The following is a 24,773-nucleotide window of genomic DNA, read 5'->3' on the forward strand; positions in this document are numbered from 1 at the left end:
TTTTTCCAAGAGTGAGGACTTGCTGCCTATTGTCTCAGCATGGCGTGATGTTGAAGAACAATAGACATAATGTGTATAAATATTGGTTGATTTGGTAGATCTGTTCATTCTGGTTTTGCTAGATCATTAATATTAAACCTTACGACTGCGAAGGAAGATCAAGTTCAACTACTCATACAGCATACCAAGCCAAGCTAAGCGACCAGCTAAGCGACCATCTAAGCTATCTGTCAAGCTACATCCTCTGGTACCTAAGTGGAAACCATCTCCACATACTGAGTTGCACATTCTCTGTTCTCCAATTCAAAATGAAGATTAACTTTGGTTGGACTCTTTTAGGCTGCATCTTTTTAGCCATCGAGTTTGCACCGGTTCTTTGCACACGTAAGTAACACTGAGGCTTCTGCATATTGCGCATTATAATTTGCTATCATCATCATCATGCATTTTAAATAATAGTTCTAACCCTAACCCTAAAACCTAATCCTACACCCTAACCCTAAACCTAACCCAAATGTAATATTAATGCATTTTAATATGTAAATTGTAAATTTTTTACGCAGATGATACTTTGCTATCATCATCATGCATTTTAAATAATAATAATAGTTCTAACCCCAACCCTAAACCCTAAACCCTAACCCTAAACCATATCCCTAACCCAAATGTAATATTAATGCTTTTTAATATGTAAATTGTAGATTTTTAGGCAGAGGATACTTTTTTTTTATTACATTTTACCCCATAATTTTCTTATTCCTCAAGCCCTGCCCTCTTTCGGGGGCTAATTTATAGTTTAAGCTTGTTGTGCTAGTTGGATATCAATATTTCGCTGTTAGTGGTTCTTTATGGTGCTCTGCTCACAATAATTTGCCTGAAATGGCGGATTTAGGGACTGAATTTAAGCTTTATGGGGACACAATTTCGGACTTTATGCAACATTGTTCTGTTATTTTCAAATTTATTGGGGTTTGGGGTGATATTTCCTAAACTTTGTTAGCAATTGGAATTCGTCAGAGCTGAAATGTACTTGCAATGTACCAATCATTTTAATGGGAGAAGCTTAAAAGTATGGCCCCTAATAGTGGTACGTACTCACAGAAAGTTTGAATGGCCCCCTGTGGTCAAATATTATTTTTGCTTACTTTTGCTTATGTCGACTCTTGTAGTCGGACTCCCCATAATGGCTCTCCAAACTGCTCTGTCTAGCATACAATTTTTGATGTCTGGGCCTGTTAATCCCGTATCATCTGCCAACATCTTGATATAATCCTTCTTGGGTGGACCTCTTGAAATATTATAATATAATAAATTTACACCCTAACCCTAAACCTAACCCAAATGTAATATTAATGCATTTTAATATGTAAATTGTAAATTTTTTACGCAGATGATACTTTGCTATCATCATCATGCATTTTAAATAATAATAATAGTTCTAACCCCAACCCTAAACCCTAAACCCTAACCCTAAACCATATCCCTAACCCAAATGTAATATTAATGCTTTTTAATATGTAAATTGTAGATTTTAGGCAGAGGATACTTTTTTTTATTACATTTTACCCCATAATTTTCTTATTCCTCAAGCCCTGCCCTCTTTCGGGGGCTAATTTATAGTTTAAGCTTGTTGTGCTAGTTGGATATCAATATTTCGCTGTTAGTGGTTCTTTATGGTGCTCTGCTCACAATAATTTGCCTGAAATGGCGGATTTAGGGACTGAATTTAAGCTTTATGGGGACACAATTTCGGACTTTATGCAACATTGTTCTGTTATTTTCAAATTTATTGGGGTTTGGGGTGATATTTCCTAAACTTTGTTAGCAATTGGAATTCGTCAGAGCTGAAATGTACTTGCAATGTACCAATCATTTTAATGGGAGAAGCTTAAAAGTATGGCCCCTAATAGTGGTACGTACTCACAGAAAGTTTGAATGGCCCCCTGTGGTCAAATATTATTTTTGCTTACTTTTGCTTATGTCGACTCTTGTAGTCGGACTCCCATAATGGCTCTCCAAACTGCTCTGTCTAGCATACAATTTTTGATGTCTGGGCCTGTTAATCCCGTATCATCTGCCAACATCTTGATATAATCCTTCTTGGGTGGACCTCTTGAAATATTATAATATAATAAATTTACGGTACAAAAACAACTACGGATTCCTGGTTGTCCAATGAACTCACGTTGTTTCTTATTAAGTTTATAACATTTGGCCCCAGGGGTCCATTCAAACTTTCTGAGTACGTAGCACTTTTAAGAGCCATATTTTGTAAAGTTCCTCCCACCCCGGGGGAGGCACTCCCTATCTGAAATGGCAGGGATGTGCCTAAGCCATGTTAAAAGTAGGGGGCATTCAGGTCAAATGTACAATTACAAAAATATGGGGTCATTCAGTACACAACCTGAATAAAAATGGGGTCATTCGGTATGAAACTTTGAAAAAAGGATGGTCATTGGGGTAACAAAAAGTAAAATGGGAGTCATTGAGTACAGGATTGCCAAAAGAGTATCATTAAGTACACATAAATAAGTGCCAAACTGCGTACAAACAACTTGGCCACCTTGGAAATGTGAAAAATCTCATTATTTCTGGAGGAGAACACAAATACCACCTAAATTTGGGAATTAAAAGGGGGTCATTCGGTATAGCAGGAAATAGAAAAAGGGGGTCATTGAGTACATGAATTTTTTTAAAGGGGGTCATTGGGTAATAGGTAGGACCATAAAGGGGGTCATTGGGTACAAGCCGGTTTGAAAAAGGGGGTCTATCCCGAGGCACATGATGCATATCTGTCATGGAAGGGGCCTCCCACTTTCAAAACTGGTACATTACAAGTGCATTTCAGTTCTGACGAACACTTGTCGGCATTTAGGTTCAGTAAATATCACCTCAAACATCAATAAAATATTTAGGTAGGCCCTACTTTGCAAATATAAATGGCTTAAGTTTGCTCTGGAAAGGGTTGCTTATATTTTCAATTTTAGCCATGAAGCCAAATTTACGTTACCGAAAGTTTGAGTCAGTCAAACAACCAGAAAATACGACTAATTAGCCAATCAGAGACTCAGATTTTATCCTTAGATAGTGTTAAGTGAAAGGGACTATTTGTCGTTTTGTAAGAACTACGAAGGATATAAATTTGTGACATCACAAGGTTTCTATAAAAGTAATTTGGACCGTGATTTACGTTACCGTGTTTTAAGATGCTGAATTTTTTCTTTTCATTTTCTCTGATTGTCATATTATTGTATAGACTGCACAACTACTGACACACCGAATGCAAAAAGTTACCAATACGTGTGGCCTGAAATACCAGTAGGAGCGACGAGCTTTACATTCAGTGTTACTGCTAGCAGCGATGTGCACGTTGCCTTGTCGGACGAATACAATCAACTGAAGTATGAAATTGGTAGGTTGAACTTGGACTGTTTTTGCTATCCCAGAAAAAATTACCGGCCGAATAAATTTGAATGTAAGTCAAGAAATAGACATCAGAATCCAATCATCTAAAAATCACCGTGTAGCCCATGATGCAGTCATGTCTACAGTAGAATTCATCTCGACCTTTGCAGGACTTAAACCCCATTAAAAGCTATTAAACCAAGATAACACTCATTGAAACAGCTCAACTGATTAAATCGGATCTTCTCTGGTTGTGCACATGTGTCTGTTTTACATGTGCGATATCGCAATAAAGCTGGTATTATAGCTTCAGTTGGGTAACCGATTATGAAGGAAACGAAAGGAAACAATGGTATGTGGACCTTTGTTCACGAAATGAGACAATTGCCTGCTTTTTGTTAACCAGCATTCTTCAAAATGAGCAACATAATGATTGTTGACTTAACACGGTTTGGAAATAATTTCTTCATATTTTTGGTGTTATCTGTCGTTTACATATCCTTCCTAAAACACAAAAGTGCGACCCTCTCCAAACATCTAAATTAGCTAAAAATTTAGGACATGTTACAAAACTATATTTTCTAGAATTTCATAGAATAGTTTAAATGTAGCTTGTACCGTTTTTTTTGTGGCATCCTTCAGAACGGAGCGGTCCGTTACCAATATAGCTCAATATTTTCGGTCAAATCTCCATTCAATTAACACGGGGAGTTGGCTAGCTATGAGCTAGCTATGCTTTGCCCTCACTCATATTCTACGAAAGTGCGACCCCTTCTGAACATCTAACCTAGCTGTAATTTTAGGTCATGTTAGAGAAATATATTTGCTAGAAGTTTGAAGAATAGTTAAAATATTGGCTGGTTATTTTTCACACAGTGATGTTAACTAGTCAAGTGCCCATTCTTCCAACATACATCATTTGTAGAGGTCACGCGTCAATGGTGAGAGCACTGTGTATTGTGTATAGGAAAACGGACAGTAACTGCAGTATGCCATCTTATTCTGCATCTTATTTGCTAATTTTACTGGAATAGATTGACTGATTGCGAAGAAATGAGCAATAACACGAGCGTTAATTCACTTCATTCCAAGTTTGATCATTCAACACAATGCGCACTAGTGGTTAACTATCAACGGGCTTCATATTTTGTTCGGTGAAATCCTTTCCGTTCGTTTTAAACAATCTGTTTCTTGCAAAGCATTTAATTAGGTTGTGTTCAAATTTGAAAATCTGCACGATATTGAAAATGAAAGCTTGCATGTAAGATGATGCTCGGTACTTAAATATATTTTTTTCTTTAATGTTGATATAAATGTTGTATAAAGAATTATTACATAAATAATCCCAGTTGGCTTTAAAAAATTCTTACACACATTATTGTTTTTGGAATATTTCCAAGAAATTGTAATGCAAAGTTTAAATCCTTCAAAATTTCAACATTAATGTTTGTAGTTGCATGGTATCAAAAATCAAACATAAGCACTTGATCATTGTCATTCTTGGCTCAAATTTCTTTGGAAGGTTAAAATATAACATATTTGCATAACCTAAAAAATTAAAGTTAGAAAACTTCCAATTGCAGAAATCAAAGTTTTCTTGGACAAACTGTTATTCATCTTCAGTGAAAGCTTGAATAACATAATACTGTCGGATTATAAAATAGATAATGTGGACTAAATTTAATGAGATACATAAACTTTAAGATGCGGTGAGCGAGTATGAACAATTTGATTCTGATGTATATTTCTCGACTTACATTCAATTGTATTCACTCGGTAATTTTTTCTGGGACACCCTGTATATGTATATAACTATTTAGGAGCACTTTGTCGGCACTTTGTTTACTGTGTGTAACTCCGCTAAGCCAATGCCCAGAAAAAAATTGAAATATATAATGAAAATATTTTCCGCACCCGGGGGTGATGACACTCCAATAAGACCCGGGCCAATGTTAATTCACTCTGTCACTCGCCTTTTGGTATTAAATGGACATATCTCGAAAAGACAAAAATGTATGACCCCGAGTGGTGTCGAATGGAAAAATATTTTTCCCATCCAATCAATGCCCATTTGGGTTACTCGCCTTTTGGTCTTTAATTGACATATCTCGAAATAAAAGTATGTCAGGTGTCAAATGAAAGAGAAAAAAGTAAAGAATATAATTGAAATATTTGCCCATCCGGGATTGCACTCTTCACAAGACGCTGGTCAATATTCACATTATAGGTCCTTTTTATTTGAGTTCCTTCGTACACTGGAATACTGCCAAAGTGTCACAGTCTCGGGCTATGGCGCAGCTATACAGGGTGTCCCAGAAAAAAATACCGAGTGAATAAAATTGAACGTAAGTCGAGAAATAGACATCAGAATCAAAACATTTAAAATGTAGCACATAGCCTATTTTATTGTGCATTATATGCGAACTTTTGTTTTGATTCAATTGAATGGTTGCGAAGAAATTGGCGATTGCTTATTGCGCGCATTAATGCAGTTCATTCCAAGTTTGATCATACTTCCTTAAGTTTGTGTATCTCATTAAATTTAGTCCACATTATCTATTTTATAATCTGACGGTGTTATGTTATTCATACTTTCACTTAAGACGAATAATAGTTTATCTGAGAAACTTTGATTTCTGCAATTTGAAGCTTTCCAACGTTAATTCTTTAGGTTGTGCAAATATGTTATATTTTAACTTTCCAAAGAACATTTGAGCCCAGAATGACAATGTTCAAGGGCTTCAGTTTTGAGTTTAGGTGTCATTTTTGATACCAATCAACATTGATGTTGCTATAAATTTTGTATTACAATTTCTTAGAAATGTTCCAAAAACATTAATGTGTGTGAGACATTTCTTAAGCCAACGGGAATTCTCTTTATGCAACATTTGTATCAACATTAACGAAAAAAGATATTTAAAAGTACCGAGCATCATCTTACATGCAAGCTTTCATTTTCAAAATCGTGCAGGTTTTCAAATTTGAATAAAACCTAATTAAATGTTTTGTAAGAAACATATTGTTTAAAAATAACAAAAAGGATTTGACCGAACAAAATATGAAGCCCATTGACAACCACTAGTGCGCATCGTGTTGAATGTTCTTTCTTACAAACTTGGAATGAAATGAATTGACACAGGCTTTATGTAATCACTCATCTTCGCAATCAGTCAACCGATTCCAATAAAATTAGCGTATGATGCGGAATAAGATGGGCTATACGTTGATTTTTAGATTTTTAGATTCCGATGTCTATTTCTCGACTTACGTCCAAATTCATTCGCCATGTAATTTTTTATGGGACACCCTGTATAGTGCAAAAATCGTTACAGTCTAGTTTAATTTTTGCAACTTAGGAGAACTGGTTAAAAATCATGAAATATTTTTTATTCTTTTTTTTGGGGGGGGGGGAAGGGATTAATCAATTATGCTGTTTTTCAGAATATCTTTTTGCTTAGGCCTACAAGTCTACAACAATAACATTTAGATATTTTTTCCCCTTTGATTCAGTTATTGGTGCCGGTGTAAACACGTATTCAGCTATTCGCCTGTGCGGAGGATGTACAAACGAAGTCCGTGAAGAAACACCTGGGGAGTTGAGCAGCACAGAATGCCGCGACTACAATATCTCATTTGAAAACGGCGACTTGGTGACGGTCAGCCGAGTTGGTCAAGCTTCGCCTTTCATGAGCTTTCAAAACACAAATCGCTTTGACGTACGTACGATCGGAATATCAACCGGCTTTGGAAGCCAAGGCATCTGGACGTTTTGTGGATTGAACCCCGGTGATGCAGAGAACCCCAATGGGAACTGGGGATTTGAACCAGGTAAGGAAAAATGGATCTGTCGTGTCCAAGATGTACATGCATTTTCCCACTAACACCGAAAAATGATAAGCCTTTACGGAAAACTATTCGTATCGTCACACTACAAATATTACTGTATCCAAATGCTTGTTAAACATGAAGCAATTCCTGGAGAGGGCAATCCCTCATTTGCATGTGCCGCATTCTTATTTAAATTAGCCACTGTGTTATTGCTTAATATTCATATGTTATGGAGAGCACTTTACACCACCAGATCGGGCAAGTCATGAATAATTTAGCGTTGTGAAGCCAAATAAACTTATTATTTCCCAGGCTTGAAAAAAAAAAATTGTAGGCAGAGGTGGGAATCGATCTCGGTACCTCCCGGTTAAAAAGCACAGTGCAACACCACTAAGCCAGCTAAATATCTGTTGTGAGACGTGTAACATTAAATCAGTAATAAAAGAAGTAGATTCTTATTTTGTGCTCAAATTGTAGAAAAGGGGAAATGTTTTTCCCTGCTCTATTAGAAAATAAAAATTGAGATCTTTAAACAAAATGTTACGGCTCTATTGAAAAAAAAAGATTGATATCAAAATAACTTGTCTATTTTATATTTATTTCACGAGGCGGTATTATCACAGACGAACACTGTATAGGCTAAAAACGAGATCCTCACCGCTACCCGCCGTCGTAGGTCAGTGGTAGAGCATCAGACTGATGATGCCAAGATTGTTGGTTCGAGTCCTCCTGTCAGCAATGTTTATTTTTGTGAATGCAATGCTACGATACCATTTGTTCAAATTTTTTATTTATTTATTTATTTATTTATTTATTTATTTGTTTATTTGTTTCTTTTTTTTAATGTAAATAATTATGTATTTATTTTGTTTAATCACTCACTCACACTCAAAGAGGGCTCTTGGTCGATCAGTTAATTTATTCATTGTTTGATGGTTGTGATACGTCTGTTGATCGAAATTGAATATCATATAATTTATTCATATTCATTGTTTGTGAATTGATTGATTGATTGATTGATTGATTGATTAACTGATTGATTGATTTGTCTATGCAAGTGAGTGCGTAGAGGCGAGTTACTTGAACAAGCCTTAATAATTATAATAAATAAATAAATAAATAAATAAATAAATAAATAAATAAATAAATAAATAAATAAATAAATAAATAAATAAATAAATAAATAAATAGCTTCCCCTCTCAGCCTGCCAAAATATTGTGACCACCCCCTGTTGGGCATTCAAATTATTGGGATTCCAAATAATGATTAAATACATCAGATTTGTAGATGTAGGCCTACAATAAGAAAACTTAAAAAAAAAAACTAAACCGATATTTTACTCATTATTGACCATGATAGTTTGAATGATATTTATTATCACACGAGGAAATAAAAACAAACGAATATGGCGCTTCACGTGACGGTAGGTCAGGTCAGTGGTCAAAGGTTTTTTATCGCTAAATCGCTGGCTGGATATCGTATCAAATTCAAGTGATACACTACCGTCGTATTATTGACACCAATTTCTAATTTCGACATTACTATTGCGAAAGGTTATTCCATTATCAAATTAGTAGACTTTCTGTAAAAACAAATCATTGGTGCCTGATGGGAAATACTAGTACGCCATCACCGGATTGCTCTCAGCTCTGCTAGCTGGCGCTCTTTAAGCTTGCTACTCGCATTCAACAGGCAGAGTTCGCAAAACTAACGGCGTCGTTATTTGCCAACCCTAATTAACATGATCAAGAGATCGAAATTAATTATTCATAACCGATCGATAACTGGCCTCATTTTCTAAGTAGCAAGCCAGCGGGATATGTCATAGGTTTGCGTTGATAATAGAACAACCGTGAATCTAGTGTCACCCCCTTGTTGTTAAATTACTCGCGCATGCTCCAGCCGCTTGACCAATCACAGTCGACTCAGCGAGTTTCTGCCGATGTTTGCCGAATGACCAGCCGAACTTTTAATCTTCGTGTGTTCGGCACGGGGATTTTAGAAAGGTCTTTGAGGGTTGAATAATGTTTTGAATCTGACAACTTTCTACTCCCATTTAGACAAAATGGCAATCTACACGAAGTTTTTAAACCTTGAAAATCGGTGAAGAGATAAGGAAAATAATGACATTTTTCAGGGCACATGTTTTTGATCAACGGAATTTTTAGGCAAGTTGACAATTCTGAAACATTTTGATGTATAAATTTCATCGCAAGATTCACAATTTCTTGGATTTTTCGATGAATACTTTGATTTTTGCATCATCGGAAAACTACATAGTATAACACTGTGCTAGTTTCAACGTGTTACATTTTCGATTTTTGTGTTACATTTAGGCCAAAGTTGGACCAAATTTGAGTAATATTTCGGATTTTCCCGTTTCTACTGCACGGAAGATCATAAGGCCGAATAAAAATAAAACATGTTTCTCGTCCCTTCCGCTTCCTTTTTGAGGCCGCTTCAAATTTATTTTCAGTTTTTAAAATTCAGTCAAAACTTTGGAAGAAAGATGTCTTGGAAGTTGAGATGTTTTCTATAGCCTTGCTAATATGCAAGAAACAATTCTGGATGGTTCTGTGATCACTAGCGGGGCGGACCTACCAGAACAATAAAATAAAAAGGGCCTCAAGCCCCTCTTCCTCCTTTTTTAAACCCGGACGAGAAACATGTTTTTATTTTTACTGGCCAAATCATCCTCAGACACGCTCCAGATAATATGCAAATGCATGGAGTACAATACCAATCACCTGTTTAACTGGTATTGATCAAAGTAATTCTTTGTACTCCATGCATTAGCATATCTTATGGAGCGTGTCTGAAGATGATTTGATTCACGGCGGAAGTGCAGGGCAGCATGAGTGAACACGGGTCACTGAATTAGCATAAAGGTCACACAAAACAGCTTACGCGCAAGCGTGGTAACCTCACAGTGAAAAGTTTGACCTTACAAAGCTGTCGAGTATTTAGATACAGCAGTATAGTGTGTAAGTTCGTAGTGCGTCAACATTCGTCAGTACCTCATTTATCTCTACGGTTACAATACGAAGACGTGATACTATATTCAACAACTCTTCCTATACCTTTGTACAGGAGCCAACCGTTGTTAAACCGTGATGAACCCACACTTTTACTATAGCGTAGGCCTATACGCGAACGCGAGCGAGACTACGCGATACGCGAGAGCGCGTAAAATTCGTCATGCCTGGAACCTTTGTCAGGGCCGCGACACTCCGGCACTTGTTGGAAGACATGAAGTACAGCCACAGAATTAAAACCAGAGAACCAGGACTCGACCGCCATCTTGATACAGGCATGGAGCAAAAATTGGGGGTATTCGGTTTCCCTCGGAATGCGCTCGAGGCATTCGTTGTCATGCAAGCGCGACATGGATGATGGGCGCATTTGAGAGACGCACTTGATGCGCCCTGCACGCAAGTACCAATACGCTTCAGATGAGACGCAGAATTGTTTTCGTTCGTCTCCGCGCACCGTCGTCAAGGACCCGAATACCCCCAATTTTCTCCCCATAGCTGACGGCGCGATTGTACGTGGCAGTATAGGGAGTCCCGGTTCTCCTTCTCTAATTCTGTGAGTACAGCAGACAGTTACATGTACAATGTGATTTTCTCATTTATAATTAGGATTACGTCATTGCCAGAATGCCAGAGCTTGTTTCATTTGTTCATTAGAATGATTGACAGCGGTGGGCGGACTTATACTCTAAAAATGTGATTCTCTAATAAATTATAGGTCACTAGGTCAATTCGGACCGTCTCTTCCTCAGATCTCTATGTAGGACTCTATGGTATCTTCTCATTACACGTTCGTAGTAAGACTTGGCCGGCGACGACGCTTGCGAATTGCATGTCTTCAACTGCTGTATAGCATGATATAGGCAGTTTGTACAGAGTGTCGCTTCTCTATCTCTTTTTCTCGGCCTTTGTGCGTATGCCAGCTTACAAGTTGAATTCAGTATTTTTCAGGTAGCGGCTAAACATTGCCGTTTTATTCTGTAGTTTTATTGCTGATATCAAAAGAGAAATCATCGAAGTTTTTGTAAGGCTGAGTGGCAATGATTAACTGACATTCCTCGTAAAATAATCGTGAATTATACGATATTTAGCTTCTTTTCGTTGTTGAAAGGATTCAATCATGTTTCACCGTTGTTCATCACCGTTTAACAACTCGCGTCCCGCGCGTCTGCGTGGTTTACTTCGCTCGGGCAGCTAAAGCTGCCCTCGCGAAGTAAACCACGCAGACGACGCGGTCGCATCGTTGTTAAACGGTGATGAACAACGGTGAAACATGATTGAATCCCTAAATATAGGTATGCCAGGCAAACCTTAATACACATTTGTTAGGCCTAATCATTCATAACCTCATTAATAAACGCGATGAACAACGGTGAAACATGATTGAATCCCTAATTCAACAACTCCTCCTATACCTTTGTACAGGAGCCAACCGTTGTTAATCCGTGATGAATCCACACTTTTACTGTAGCGTATACGCGAGCGAGACTACGCGTTACGCGAGAGCGCGTAAAATTCGTCATGCCTGGAACCTTTGTGCGTATGCAAGCTTACAAGTTGAATTCAGTATTTTCAGATAGCGGCTAAACTTTGCCGTTTTATTCTGTAGTTTTATTGATGATATTAACAGAGAAATCATCGAAGTTTTTGTAAGGCTTAGTGACAATGATTAACTGACATTTCCTCGTGAAATAATCACGAATTATACGATCTTTAGCTTATTTTCGTTGTTGAAAGGGATTCAATCATGTTTCACCGTTGTTCATCACCATTTAAGACTCGCGTCCCGCGCGTCTGCGTGGTTTACTTCGCTCGGGCAGCTAAAGCTGCCCTCGCGAAGTAAACCACGCAGACGACGCGGTCGCATCGTTGTTAAACGGTGATGAACAACGGTGAAACATGATTGAATCCTAAATATAGGTATGCCAGGCAAACCTTAATACACATTTGTTAATCATTCATAACCTCATTAATAAACGCGATGCGTGCGATCCAATTATACTTAGTCATTTGTGAAAACGCGAACTCAATACATATTTTACATAGAAATTTAAAAGAGCAGGTAAGTCCAGGAAACCTACATAAATATGTTGTCTTTATATACTTCATTAATATATTCTTGTTCATTGATTGGTTAAAAGTGGATCACATGACCAAAAATAGTTCTACCATCAGTACTCCTATCCGTAAATAGTACCTCTAAGCCGTAAATAGTATTTTCAATGTCCCGGATGAGCCGTAAATAGTACCTCCAAGCCGTAAATAGTACTTTTGACCATGCCTTCCGCGTGCGCGCATTCGATGCGACGGAACAGTTCACGCACGCGAAACTGCCATAGCGTGATTTCGTGATTTTTGAAGGTCAAAATATAGGGTTTGCTTAAATTGGTCGTGCTGTTCACTCAGGATAGAAGCTGGAGAGTCAAAACGTCAAATAAAATTCTTTTAACCAATCAATGAACAAAGAATATATTAATGAAGTATATAAAACAAATATATACTGCCTTTATTCGAAGTTCTGGTTAAAACTATGGTCCCTCGTTGAGATCAATTAATACTATTTTCCTTCGGGGCTGCGCCCCTCAGGAAAATAGTACTAATTGATCTCACCTCGGGCCCATAGTTTTAACCAGAACCTCTCATGGCAGTATATATTTGTATAATATACTTCACTTGACCCAAATATATGATTTTTTTTATGGTGATGAGACACATGGAATCGCACATGGAATTTTAGAGGGATTTTGATAACAGTTCCATTAAAAAAAAAAAAGCTGCTATCATAATGAGACTAAGATCTAGAAACACACCCGAAATGCCTTTTGGGGCAATTTTGCCATGCCAGCAGAATCTTTTTGATGAAAGTCAATCTTTGACAAGATGTAACTTTGTTACGGAAAGTGCTATGACAAAAAGGTTTCCAGTTTTGTCTTTCTTTACTCAAGGGCTTTAATTTGATATATAAAATGATGCAGTTTGATGGCAAATTGGATTCACCTGGCATACCTATACTATATACAGGGTGTCCCAAAAATCTCGATACCTTTTTAAATCGTTTCATCTTTAAGAAGAACTGTTATACAGACAATTTGAAAATATATTTAAAAAGAGGACACTTGGGCAATTTTCTTGGTGCATGTTCTAATACGAAGATACGAGCGAATGTTTATCATATTGGAATACCATTCTTTCAAGCGGAGAAACAAAAACACTTAATTAAATGCAAACGAATTGTCAAATTAACACCCTCTTCTGTAATTGCTCACAGTCCTAACAAAGTAACTTGGTAAAGTAATTTTTCTCATCTCAAGGATTTTATGTTTTGATTGAATTTGATACCCCGATACTGAATTGTCACATTGAAACTCCCTTTTCGCCAGCCCATTCGGGGCTGGTACCTGTTTCAGGTTTGGGGTCAGTTTACTCAAGAGATTATATTTTAGTGGTATTGGAATGATTTTTTTTTTTTTACTTTTTGTGGTTAAATTTTTTTTAAATATTTTAATTCGATTTGTTAGGAAAAGTAAGTATGTTTTGCCGTTTCAACGAACGAAAACGAGTGAGTATTACCAAAGTTATGTTTGAACTAATTAATTATGACTTTAAAAGTTTAAAGGCCTAAATGTAACAATAATAGTTAATATATATAGCATCATATGGTCAGCAGAAGAAAATCTGACATCACCTATGATGTCATATCAGTGTCCTTGACCGGGGGTCCTTACTCCTTGACCACTGAACAGCGTGATATCATGTTGATAACAGATCTATAGAATCAAAATCTTCATCATATCCCGGATCATATCACAGATTCTCAACAATCTGTGATCATATGGACCATATTGATGTGAAAGTAGTTATCTATCATATCCTGTGTCGTTTTATGGATAAAAATGACTCAAAATGTTATTGATGAAATGGTTGCTATCATAAACATCAGTTTTGTCTTTTCAACGGGAAAAATCCGATGCAAAATAAAGTTTTTAGGGCCTAGCTATAATATGGGCATAATTTATGCATATAGTATTGAACAATGTACCCCATTTGACATGCACTTATAGATAAATAAATTGTCTTACTTTATTAATTTAATAACTTCTTTATTATAAATAAAATGACACATAACTATTTGATTCATAAAATTACATTCAACAAAATGATTGAAGAGAAAACACACAAGGCACTAGGCAGACTGTTATAGAATGGAGTATGTAAGATGCCATGTCCATAGCTTCGCAGGAGTTTCCGACTAGCAATCAACATGATCAGCACATTCAGAAAAACACAGTTTAAGAGTGAAGATTGTAGTGAGTAACCAGTCCTTTATAAATGTGCTGGCCACTATCTATTATAATATAGTAGGCTTAAACTATACATTGCGAATTAATTAAGTTATTTTAAAATAAAATGTACATGTAAGTTAACTCAAACCGGCAGTGTATATATCGAAAGCAGTGAAATCGGACATTCCTAAGCGAAGATATTGAGTTCGTAAGTTCTGGTATTACAAAATTGGAAATTGAGATATCGTGGGTAAAAAGCTGAAAAAAAAAAAAAACCAACGACAACAACAACAACAACAAAACAAACAGACCAGAACAATTTGGAGTACATGTAATGAATTAAAAGAGTTGACATGAGATTAGGAATTAATGTTTTCTGCTGTTTCAGTGTGCATGTTCTCATCGTTGATGGTTTGGTGGACTGTCATGTAGATGTAAGCGTGATCCTAAAAATGCCTTTCACATTGACCAAAACTAATTACAAGACCTCTTCTACATTGAGGCTGGCTTTCCTTTTAAAGGGAATTTTTATTCATGCTCAGTCAGAAGACATTATGCACGAACCAGTGTAGCGCATAATTATGCAAAAATGGTTAATGGGAACAAAGCAACAAATAACCAGGAACACTGTCAAATTGAAACACTATTCCCAACAATTTCACATTATTTTTATTTCTTCTTTTTTGTTTTGCCTCAGTAGTCTAGCCTTTCAGAATATGCTCAAGATGTCCATCATCACACTTGCGTACTCTGACGGTGAAGTTCTGAATGACGCTTCTGCAAGTGTCTCTCAGTTTTTCGCCAGTACCTAATTCTGAGATGGGATTTGTGTACACTAAAGATTAGCTAAGATTATAGCCTTCTTCTATCGGTATGAATAATTTTTTTTACTTCTTGTGGTTGAAATGTTTTTGATGTCTGCTAATTCGATTTGCAAGGAAAAGAAAGTATGTTTTGCCGTTTCAACGAACGAAAACGATTGAGTATTGCCCAAGTTATGTTTGAATTAATTATGACTTAAAAAATTACCATAGGTTAGGCCTACACATTTAAACACAAACTTGTTCAGCAATCAGCATATCAAAAAAATGACATGGTCAACAATTAGTAATTAGCCGGGAATGATCACTGGAACGAGGTCATATCACTATCAGTGGATTACTGAGCATAGCATGATGTTTGGTTGCCTGTGAGTGCATAATTGATATGTTGATAACAGATCTAATAATGTTGTAGAATCAAAATCTTCATTATATGGACCACATTGAAGTCAAAGTAATTATCTATCCTATCCTGTATCGTTTTATGGATAAAATTGACTCAAAATGTTATTGATGATATTATTGCTATCTTTAACATCAGTTTTGTCTTTTCAACGGGAAAAATCTGATGGAAAATAAAGTTTTTAGGGGCTAGCTATAATATTGAACAATATATCCCATATTTAGACATGCACTTATAGAAAATAAATAAATTATTGTCTTACTTTATAAATTATAAATACTGTAAAATGACACATAACTAAAGTGAGGCCACTTTCTATCTTTTTTATTTGATTCATAAAATTACATTCAACAAAATGATTGAAGACTGAGAAAACACACAATGCAGACTATTACAGAATGGAGTAGGTAAGATGCCATGTCCATAGCTTTGCAGGAGTTTCGGACTAACAATCAACACATTCAAAAAATACAGTTTAAAAGTGAAGATTGTAGTGAATGATCAGTCCTTTATCATGTGCTTGCCACTATCTACTTTATAGTAAACTATACATTGCGAAATAATATAAAATCATTTTAAAATAAATGTGCATGTAAGTTGAGTTTACATAGCGAATTAACTAACAACTGCAGTGTATTTCTTGATTTTAATAATAAGCATGGGTAAAAAGCAGTAAAGACAAAAATACAGAACAATTTATGAATTAAAGAGTTGACAGCAGTTATAGGAGTTAATGCTTTTTGCTGTTTCAGTGCGCATGTTCTCACCATTCATGGTTTGGTGAACTGTCATGTATGTAACATGGATGTAAGCGTGATCCTAAAAAATGCCTTTCACGGTGACCCAAACTATTTACAAGACCTCTTCTGCATTGAGGCTGGCCTTCCCTTTTAAAGGGAATTTTTATCTTATCTGACTCTTTGTTTCCTTCAAGTCGGGTATGCTGCGAGGTTCTGTGCTATACACTCAGTCTTTGAGATAACCCCACAGAAAAAAAATCAGGTGGACTTAAATCTGGAGAATGAGGTGCCCATAAGGTTGATCAGTTTTGAGGGATATGATCTTCTCATGGAAACGTTTTTAAAGCCTTTGGAGAGTCACTTTCGTGGAGTCGAACCGTCTAGTTAGTTGACCCCCCCATTCCATTCAAGCGCATTCAAGCGGTTTGTTTTTGCACATGACATTTTGTATGCACGAATTAGTGATAAATGGCGTTGTTTCAACATGATTTATAATATTCAACAACGAACTCATATTCTTTGGTTTTATGCCGAAACGAAATCGGTTAAACTTACTTAAAAGAAGTTCAAAGAACATTATCAACTACTGGACATGCTCGAGCCCCATCAAAATGCTGCATAAATAACATTGTCAACAAATTTTGATGACAGGATCAGTGGGCTATGGACGTAGAAAGACAGGACGATCTACACGAAACATTGATAAAGTTAAAAGTAAGACGTGCTGTATCAGCAAGCCCAAGAAGATCTGTAAATGTTCAGAAAAACGAATGACTGTTGTATGGTACTACGTGTTATGTGCCTGTACATTCATCCGGGCATTCATAACATTATTTTTAAGTAGGAGGCACAAAAGGGACAAGTTTGGTACCCAAAAATTGCCCAAGTGTCTTCTTTCCAAATATGTTTTCCAATTTTCTGTATACCATTTTTTTCCTTAAGATACAAAGGTTTTTAAACCTCGACAGCTACCCATAATAGGAGAGAGTTACGGCTCGCACTACCCCCATCCCTGGTCGTTGGAGGGCCAAAGATCATTTTTACCCTGACCTGTGTTACCGTGACAATTGCACAAAATGTTCAATTATACACTATTTTAGCCCAAAATAAAGGGGAAATTTTGTGTTAATCGGACCAATTTTCAATTTTACACTATTGGGTGGGGGTTATGGGACTGATATCTTCTTTTCTGGGAGTTGGTTTAAGGGGGTTGACATTTTCTTTGTGGGGTTGAGTTAGCAAACCACATTATTAGAGGATTTACCTCCCCCCCCCCCCCCCCCACCCCGCCGCGCAAAGACCACATTGGCTAGACATGAAACACCTATTTGCTTCTCATCAAATAGTGCATGTGTATAATATAACTGTATATACCCATCTTTCTTTCTTTTTTGCAGCTGATGACGTTTGCTGCCCCTCTCTCTGGTCATCTTTTATGGGGAGTTGCTACCGATATTACCAATACCAAAAGACCTGGGCTAATGCTAACACTTACTGCCAAGCACGTGGAGCTGAACTTGTTAGCATTCACTCTGCCGCCGAAAATGGCTTCGTCAGTTACATGATAAATGGAGGCAATGTATGTTTATGGCCATGTTGAGTTATAATCAATGAGGTAGAAAGGATAGAGTGCCCTGCTCGCCGAATCTGTGAAGCAGGTTTGGGTCCCGGTTTGGGTGCTGTATAGATCACAAAGTTGAACAAGTCATGTATTAAAACGCATTAAATTTCCCAGTATACCATTGTCTTTATCAAAAAATTGCTGAATTATAAAGGCGCCTGAATCTGGTATTTCATCAGTGTTGCCACGCTAAACAACTCTACCACTTTACGAAATTTCGCCTTCAGTCGCCGTTCCTGTAGCGCTGCATGGCAACGGGCGAATGAACTAGATTTAGGAGCGTGCTTGCCTTTATTATTCAGCAATTTTTTGATAAAAAAATGGTACACAGTAAAGTTGAATATGCTGAAACAAGTAATTTATTTAATTTTATTAATCCATACATGCTAGAGTAAATTCAGTTTCCATTTTAGTTGTATTTGATGCTGATTTTGTTAGGTCCCTTCATTTCATAATGGCTTATTCAGTGCGTGATTGTCAATGAAACGGCAACGTACCAGCTCGAGCTCAGCGATCTATGTTTTTCTACGTCATTGGTTATAATACTCTTTTTTGCTTTGTCTCTTTTTTTCGCTTCCAGTCTACCGGTATTTCATTACACAGCCATGACATAGTCACGGTAACCGGTTGTGTCTTTTATCGTACAGGATCTTCTTTCTTTCAAACTTTACATTTGCTGTAGCAATCACATGCTTACATCGATTTTGAACTTGGTCACAACCATCACTGACCATGACCATATATGTCACATGAAACTCGTGGGGTCTAAGGTCACGCAGGGGTCATAGGGATCAAAACCGTCATTACAACGAAAAAAAATGCTACCGTACCTCTCCCACAAATTACGTAAAACAGTGACGCCACTTGCACACATGCATTGTTATAACCCAACGTCTATAAATCATACATAGATTTGGGGCCAAAGGTCATTAAGGGATCACTTCCTGTGTAAAACAAAATACCTTAAAAAATGTATTAGCTGAGAAAAGCATTGCACAGTGACAGTATGTTCACACATGTATTGCGGCTGCCCAGTGTATATGAGGGCGCACCACCAAATCAATGAAATCAGTGAAATGCGGTTAAAATACGGTAGTCCACCGCTTATTTGAGCTTGTTGCGACTTTATGTTATAAACGTATAGTCAAAATGTGCACGTTTCAGCTCATTTGCTTCTGACAAGTGTCTACATAAAGAAATCAGAGAAAAAAGTCCAAATGTTTTATTTCACAGATGAAGTTTTGGCGTGAATTTGAACAATGTCCGGTTTCGAAAATTGAGTGATTTTTTTCTTTGCGGCAAATAGCCAAAAAAGGCGGTGGTTAGCAATTTATTCCGTTGAAAGAATAATATTCTATACATGATAAATTTGATACTAAGCTTTATAGCTGAAATACATTTTTCAGTTGCCAAAACGCGATCCAAAAGTGCGTTTTTCCTGTGTATTTTATTTGGCGCGTTTAATGGTGGTGCGTTCTCATGTGGTATTTTTTATTTGGGGTTAAAGGTCATTAAAGGGTCACTTCCGGTATAAAACGAAATACCTTCAAAATGCTACTTCTTCCACAAATTACGTAGGACAGTAACGCCACTTGCACAAATGCATTGCTATTACCCAGTGTCTATGAGTCATACACAGTTTTTGGGTCAAAGGTCATTAAGGGGTCACTTCTGGTCTAAATTCAAATACCGTCAACAATTGTTATTAGCCAGGAAAATCATAGCAGAATGACGGTAAGTTCACACATGAATTGTTGTTACTCAGTACCGTATATATGTGATAATTTTTTTATTTGGGGTCAAGGTCATTAAGGGGTCACTACCATTCCGAGATGAAATACCTTCGAAATGCCTCTTCTGCCTCACGTCCACACGTGCATTGACATATCCAATGTCTATGGGATGTTCAGAGATTTTGAGGTCAAAGGTCATTAAGGGATCACACCACGGCTGTGTTCGTGGTCCAAGACCACAGCTTTGTCTAGTTACTCTTTTTGTCAGGTTTACAATCATGTTTTCAACCAAAGACTACTAAAATTTTCTGCTTTCGTCTTATTTTCCCTTCTGTTGCTTTTCTTTCTTTTCTCTGTCTGTCTGCAGGACTTGGTCCTAGCCGTTTCTAAACACTTCTCCATCTAAACAAGTATACTCGAGGTAATTCCTAAGATATATCCTTTGCAAGTCCCAAACCCCGTCCCAAACAGCGCACTGAATGGTCTATTGTTCTATTGTGTCCGATTTGAGCGCTGACATATTGGAAAATGTTGCCAATCAATATTCATGAGAGTGTACATTCAACGTCCAATTTTCGAAATTGGGTGACTTGTGCTTAGCAGGTGTAAAATACATCTGAATGGGTGTTTTAAATACGTAACGCATTAATGTTTAGTTGCTATAATAATTATTATAAGGCCTACATTTATTTGTTATTCCTTTCTTTTCCTTTCTCTGTACTTATTCTTTCCTTGCTAAAGTATCACTCCCTCTTCTTATCTCCCTTCCCTTCTCCATCCCCTCATACTTTTTGTCCCTCTTTCTCTCTTCCTCCAGCCCCCTCTCATCTCTTCCTCCCTCATCCCTCCCAAGACCTCTCACAAAAGAGCTGCCCCCCCCTTCAGTACGCCACTGTTTATGACATTCTCCTTCTTAAAATAAAATAAAATGTCAATTTGTGAAACAACTTTTATATAGGCCTATACCGGTATACTTATTATATGTTACATGTATACGTATAGCTATTACCATTATACAGTAATAGACATGGCAGCCTTGATCTGAATCATTCAGCAAGTGCATTCAATTTATTTAAATGAAGCACCTACAGTCAGTGGGGTTCCAACGAACTGCATCAGCGGCTAATGTGTGCCTTTTGAGCTTACGGCTACTCAATTACACCCTTGAGTGGTATGACAACAAAAGGTACTTTTCGTTATAGTAAGCGCTTACACGCGACTTTCGTTTGATCACTTATTGACAGTAGTCTGCTAGGTAAAGCGTTAATACACTGTCGGGTCAGCTTACCGATTTAATGGTGGACGCTCTTTGTCCCAAACAAAAGGTACCTTTCGATGAATAGCTTGTCAGATTTCAAATCGGCACAAGTTTTCAATGCGTTACATAATCTATTGCCTCTCCATTCTTAATAGCTCCATGGTCCCAAACATCTCACCAAATTAACCATCTTGTTTGTCTAATTCTTGATTCCATGAAATCTGTAGGTCTGGATTGGACTGACCGACACTGCAACAGAGGGTACATTTGTATGGAGTGATGGAACTGCCGTAGATTATACCAACTGGGGCACTGATCCGATCAGTCAACCAGACAACTATGCCGGGGATGAAGATTGTGTCGAGTTGGGCTCTACTTATTTTAGTGATCCCACACTTAACCTTTGGAATGATCACCAATGTAGTAATACTAAGTCATTTGTTTGCAAGAAGTAAACTAATTCTAATGGGATTGGCATAATGTTCAAGCTATCTTTTTTTACACTGTGAATTTCACCAACAATGATCAAGATGGTAATTTTTCTTTGGTACTGAAATAGACCTGATAAAAATTAATTTACCAAAACTGTATCCTCATGCCCTGTAAAGTGATATAATCTGAACTTTTATGTAAACAATATTTTGCCAAACTGCTCCAAATCGATCAACAATCATAGATACGCAAAATTAATTTTGATCATAATATCTCATGTCTATTCCATAAAACATTGCATATAATTCCGAAGTGTAGGCTAATTTGCTGTCGTCGACTGCTCAGGTATAATATGTTAACCATGGTTCCGAATTCGACAGCCTTACCTGCGAAAACTCAGCGATAATAATAGTCCGTACGTTTGTCATACCTTCATTTTGAATGTCGGATTTTGTATTTTATCAGATGCAAAAATCTGAATGTTGATGAATGCGTCTTTAGGGGACTATCATTTTCTTCGGAAGTGCGGGTCGCAAATTTACAAAAAGTCGGCGTCAATAAAATTGTGACCCCCTATTTCGACAACAAAAATTTTATGACCCCCCCCCACCACCGATACACCTTACCCCCTAAATAGGCTAAAATTGTATTGAAATCAGTCTTTTTGAATAAAATAAACACACTATCTGTGGTCATCTGTGACTCCCTACATTTTGTTCATCAAAACCTTTATGACCCCCCTATTTTTCTTTCCAGAAATTTATGACCCCCTCCGAAGAAAATAATAACCTTCTTACAATGCCAATTCCATTAAGCATCACCTTTATACCGCTGCTAGGGATAAGCGCTTCTGCTCTGCTTTTTAAACATTAAGCCTAATATTAGTAGGATATAAAACGTTTGATATATAACTCTGGTAATATGTCCATTATGGTGTTAAGGGTACTTTTAATGATAATAGCGAAGATATATACACGCGTGCGCACCCATCCCCCCCCCCCCCCCCCCCCCACCCACACCTATGGGCGGATCCAGAAGGGCACGTACCCCCCTCCTAGGAAACGGGAAAATGAAGAAAAGTGTAAAGTGAGAACATAGATTACGATCCCTCACTTTTCTGACTCCCAGATGGACCCCCCCTCGGTTCCCCAAGAAAGGCCACCACAACAAATATCGGCCGACCAATTTCAGCCCTGAGCGACCACCTCATGACTCTCCCTTCAAAAACCTGGATCCACCCCGGCACACACACACACCCCGACACCTTCCCCACTACTTACTTACCATGCTTAATACCATGCTTTATACCGCTGCTGCAGTGCTGCTGCCAAATGATTAAATAAAATGTGTAGTTCAATACAAACATGTTTTAGATACAATATTAAACCACAACATCAAAATAATAGGTATTTATGTTTGATCTCACAGTGTAAAGATCATAAAAGGTAAAAAATACTGAATAAATATTAATTATACTCATTGATGTTAAATGCTCTTTGTGGTCATATAAATACAATACTGTTAAAATCATTAAAACTATTTGATAATTTGTAATTGAATCAAATTAAGATATGTCTTTATAATGATGGGTTATTCCCGTTAAAATCCATCCACCCTCTGTGGAAGACTTGACCTTAATCTCCAACACAGGGACAGTGGGGTGGGGTGGATTACAAATGGAGTCACCCATTCAGGGGGTGTATGGATTTCAACTGGAATAACACAATCCTTTATAACTTGTAAATGAATTTATCAGCAATTTTATGTGTAACAATTTCATACAATATGTAACCGGGTTATACAAAACCCTGTATGAGTAAACGAATAAATAAAATGTATCACTACACTGACACTTCCCAGTTGTTTTCCAATACTTTATTGCAAGTGATTTATTCATTACATTTACTTAACGGGTTTTTTTTTCATCGTGTATGAAGTAGGTTAATAAATGTATGTCACTTGTTGCTCGAGAAATTGTACAAAATAATGCACTTGAACTAAGATGTTGATGCGTCTAATGCACTCTTCCCTCCGCTCGTGCGTTAGATGCATTAATATCTCAGTTCGCGTGCATTACTTTGTACAATTTCATCCCAACAAGTACGTGATACGCTTTTATTATAAAATTGGATTATTTTCAAGTTTTCTTTAATCCGGCTGTACTCATTAACTGACCATATCGTATGACTATTTTTACACTGCAAAAATATTTTACTCAACATTGAGTAAAAAGGTCACAACTCAACAGTTGAGTAAAAAATTACTCATCATTGAGCTCATATAGGTCACAACTCAACAGTTGAGTAAAAGATTAGTCAACATTTTACTCAACATTAAGCTCAATTAGGTCACAACTCAACAAATGAGTAAAAAATTACTCATGTTGAGTAATTCTTTACTCATTTGTTGAGTTGTGACCTATATGAGCTCAATGTTGAGCAATTTTTACTCAATTGTTGAGTTGTGACCTTTTTCCTCAATGTAAAATATTTTTTGCAGTGTAGGGAACAAACCAAAAAAAATCGACGAAGCCCCTTTTTAAATGTAACTTATTTCATTATAAAATTGACCTCCCCCTAACAATGTATACGAACCCGGAATTGAGCACTGCTCTTAAGGCGAGTAGGAGGGGAGCATGACTTAGTGGTGTTTGCACTCAAATATTGAAACAAATAAAGCTGACACACAAGAGGAATGGTATGTGTTATGTAAAGAAGATCCCAAGGTTTAATAAGCTAGTGTAGTAATTGGATTCCTTGCCCCTATAATATACATAACTTTTGTTATCACTGTGTTATTAGTTTTTGAGAAAAATGCAAAAATAGACACAAATTTATCGAGGGTGTAGTACCCCTTAACAGTACTCGAAGTAAACTTTATAAATCTGATGATTTATACTTAAAGTGTATGTAGGTGGGATGAAAAGCCGACGATCAATTGAAAAGTTTGACCTTTCGTATTGAAGATATGGATTTTTTTCCCAAAACACCAAAAACAATTAGGTCTTTTGGGGAAAAAAATCCATATCTTCAATATGAAAGGTCAAAATTTTTAATTGATCATCGGCTTTTCCTCCCAGCTACATACACTTTAAGAATATATCATTAGATTTATAAAATTTACTTCGAGGACTGTTATATCAAAATGTGAAAAATATCAAATTTTACTAATTTGTCATAAAATTTGTATTATATCGTGAATTTCAAAAAAAATGAA

At 36.9% G+C, this 24,773-nt stretch overlaps 1 protein-coding gene across 1 annotated transcript; it reads left to right on the forward strand.

Moving 5' to 3' along the window:
* On the forward strand, positions 1–23,407 carry LOC140135469 (uncharacterized). Its single transcript, XM_072156976.1, has 5 exons — positions 1–384; positions 3,257–3,412; positions 6,916–7,233; positions 17,911–18,092; positions 21,353–23,407. Exons 1-5 carry the CDS (start codon positions 309–311, stop codon positions 21,578–21,580), a joined length of 960 nt encoding a protein of 319 aa, XP_072013077.1. The 5' UTR covers positions 1–308; the 3' UTR covers positions 21,581–23,407.
* The last annotated feature ends 1,366 nt before the right edge of the window (positions 23,408–24,773 follow it).

This window comes from Amphiura filiformis, chromosome 16 (assembly GCF_039555335.1).
Source record: "Amphiura filiformis chromosome 16, Afil_fr2py, whole genome shotgun sequence".
NCBI lineage: Eukaryota > Metazoa > Echinodermata > Ophiuroidea > Amphilepidida > Amphiuridae > Amphiura > Amphiura filiformis.

What these genes read in the sequence shown, in the direction of transcription:
- LOC140135469 (XM_072156976.1), top strand. Translation starts at nt 309, where the DNA reads ATGAAGATTAACTTTGGTTGGACTCTTTTAGGCTGCATCTTTTTAGCC. An exon ending in TCAACTGAAGTATGAAATTG is followed by an intron (nt 3,413 to 6,915) that starts GTAGGTTGAACT and finishes CCTTTGATTCAG; the next exon opens with TTATTGGTGCCGGTGTAAAC. An exon ending in ACATGATAAATGGAGGCAAT is followed by an intron (nt 18,093 to 21,352) that starts GTATGTTTATGG and finishes TGAAATCTGTAG; the next exon opens with GTCTGGATTGGACTGACCGA.